This window comes from Bison bison, unplaced genomic scaffold (assembly GCF_000754665.1).
Source record: "Bison bison bison isolate TAMUID 2011002044 unplaced genomic scaffold, Bison_UMD1.0 scf7180017860400, whole genome shotgun sequence".
NCBI lineage: Eukaryota > Metazoa > Chordata > Mammalia > Artiodactyla > Bovidae > Bison > Bison bison.
Window position 1 is genome coordinate 26,267 of NW_011490972.1, and position 2,263 is coordinate 28,529.

Genomic DNA, 2,263 nt, shown 5'->3' on the forward strand with positions numbered 1-2,263 from the left:
GAAAAGAGAAAGATACTGGCCTTGTAAGTGAAAGCCAACCAAGAATGGTTCCCACTTCTGATGTCAAGAGACAAGAGAAGATGGCACCAACAAAGCCTCCAAAGTCTACCAAAACAGGTAAAACAAAAACAAAAACAAAAAAACACCCTATCCCTTGACTCCCAGAAGAGCTCTCATAGAATGTGAAACTTCCCATTTCAAACTCAGGCAATTCGTGTCTCTTCCCCCAAATCAGCTTGTGATTCTCTCATGGTACTTCCATTAGATACAGATATTAGCTTGTTTTAGGAAAATCCAACTATTATGACTAATATAAGTCAGTCCAGTGTGTAACTTTCAGAGGTCCTTTCAGTCTTTTACCCCATCAAGGAATCTGTATAGGAACAAAATTGTGATCATGCACTAGAAGGTTCCTGTGGCTGGTATTCAAAAGGAGAGAATACCAAGCCACTTTCTAGTTCACAGCAAAGTGGTATTTTCTCACCCTCTACATTCCCAGTGAAACTGTGAAAAATAATCTTGTATAAATGCCCAATAGTATTGGAATTTTAAAAACTATTTAAAACGCTTGTTTCAACCCCTCCATATTCTGAGCAGGGGTATGAGAGGTGGGGCATGTTGAAAGCTGAGAAAAACACTGTGCTGTGATAAAATCGAATGGGGTCTCACCAGTACAGTTATGTGTCAGAGGGATTTTTTTTTTTTTTCTAGAAGGAGCAGGGAGAGGGGAGGATAGGTTTATACTGCGTCATCTTTGTTCTCTTCCTTAGTCTATCTCATGAAGAAATTAGACTAGGAATTTAGGAATCCACTGTCTGGCCATGATATAGCAGCACAGCAGGTCAAGTGAATAGCCTCTCATGGGCATGGTACTCTTATCAAGTGGTTTTCAACTCTCACTATGTGTTAGAATCACCTGATGTGATTTTTAAAAAATTATATATGGTCTTGGATCCATTGCTGGAGATTCTAATTCAGTTAGTTCATGAAATAGCATGTGCATTTGTATTTTTAAAGAGACCCTAGGTGGTTCTAATATGTGACCAGAGTTGAGAACCACTGGCTGACTCTAAGCCGCTAAGTCAATCAACCGTAAAGCAGGATGAGGAAGGAGGTACTTGTAGAACTGGGGCATAGCGAGGTAGTCTGCTCAGTAGGAGCAGTTGATATAATGTTATTTAGCATAGACTTTTCTTGGGTGGACCTATTGAGTCATCAACAGTGATTTCATACAACATAAGGGATTGGCAAAACAAAAACAATGTTACCTTATTTGAAATTTTAAAAACTGAATGGATACCATATAACATGTTTCCGCTCTGGTCTCAGTTCAAAAGTGTAAGACAGTCCAATAATGACGACCCAAAGATTGGCAGTTACAGTGCAGGTATTTATTCTCAGGCCTTCCAATGTCCAGGCCTCTGTGGTTCTAGCCATATTGACATTACTCCTTTCACATACCACCCTATAGCATTGCCCATGCACTGACTTTTAGAAACCAGAGGAAACCTAAAAGGAGGAAAATTTTTATTGCATCCCATAAACATACTTCAGTATCTCTGGGGCTTCTTACTGCTTATGTGTTATTTTCTATGGTTTGGTTCCAGTTGGATTTGAAGATGAGAAGATAGTTCAAGTACCTTCGATGGAAAAAGAAACCAGGTCTGCTACACTTCCAGCCATGCTACCACAGCCGGTTGAGCCAGCTGAACCAGTCTGGTTCTCCCTGGCCAAGAAGAAAGCTGAGGCATGGAGCCATATAGCAGAAACGATGCAATAAGCCGCTCCTGGGTGGAGTATCAGCATTTCAAATTATAATTGCCAATAGCTATATTAATGCCATGTAGTGAATTATTTACAGTAGCCATCTTTATTAAGCATAAGAGCCTTAAAATGGGCATTAAAGCTAATAATTATTTGAATTAAATAGATGCCATGAATGCCCAACCTTCAGTACAGTCACTGCCAGCATCTGAAAACCCAGCATTTCCTTTATAAAAACTATGTAAAATGTTTGCACTTCTGTTGAATTGAGAAATCTTTAACTTTGGACCATAGACTGTAGAAGGGAAAAAGCTAAAACATTTTGTTGGAGCAACTAAGAGGTGGGCATTTCCCTTGATCAAATAAATTCACCCTAATGGAAATATCCAGATGATCTGGTCCAAGGATTGGCTTATACGTTTTATGAGCCTAATTAAATGTTTCAGTTCTTTCCTTGTTGCTCTGACTTTGTAAAGCCTCCTAAGAAGAGGTGGTATTG

At 39.3% G+C, this 2,263-nt stretch overlaps 1 protein-coding gene across 1 annotated transcript in view; it reads left to right on the top strand.

Annotated features, from left to right (window-relative positions):
• The window catches only part of KIAA1210 (KIAA1210 ortholog), a gene marked incomplete at its 5' end in the record, with an annotated part of 12,958 nt that extends 11,178 nt beyond the window's left edge, over nucleotides 1-1,780 (top strand). Inside the window, 2 exons of the mRNA XM_010832143.1 lie at nucleotides 7-117; nucleotides 1,608-1,780. Of these exons, the coding sequence (XP_010830445.1) occupies nucleotides 7-117; nucleotides 1,608-1,780 (284 nt within the window). The remainder of the gene's footprint in view (nucleotides 1-6; nucleotides 118-1,607) is intronic.
• Between the last annotated feature and the right edge of the window lie 483 nt (nucleotides 1,781-2,263).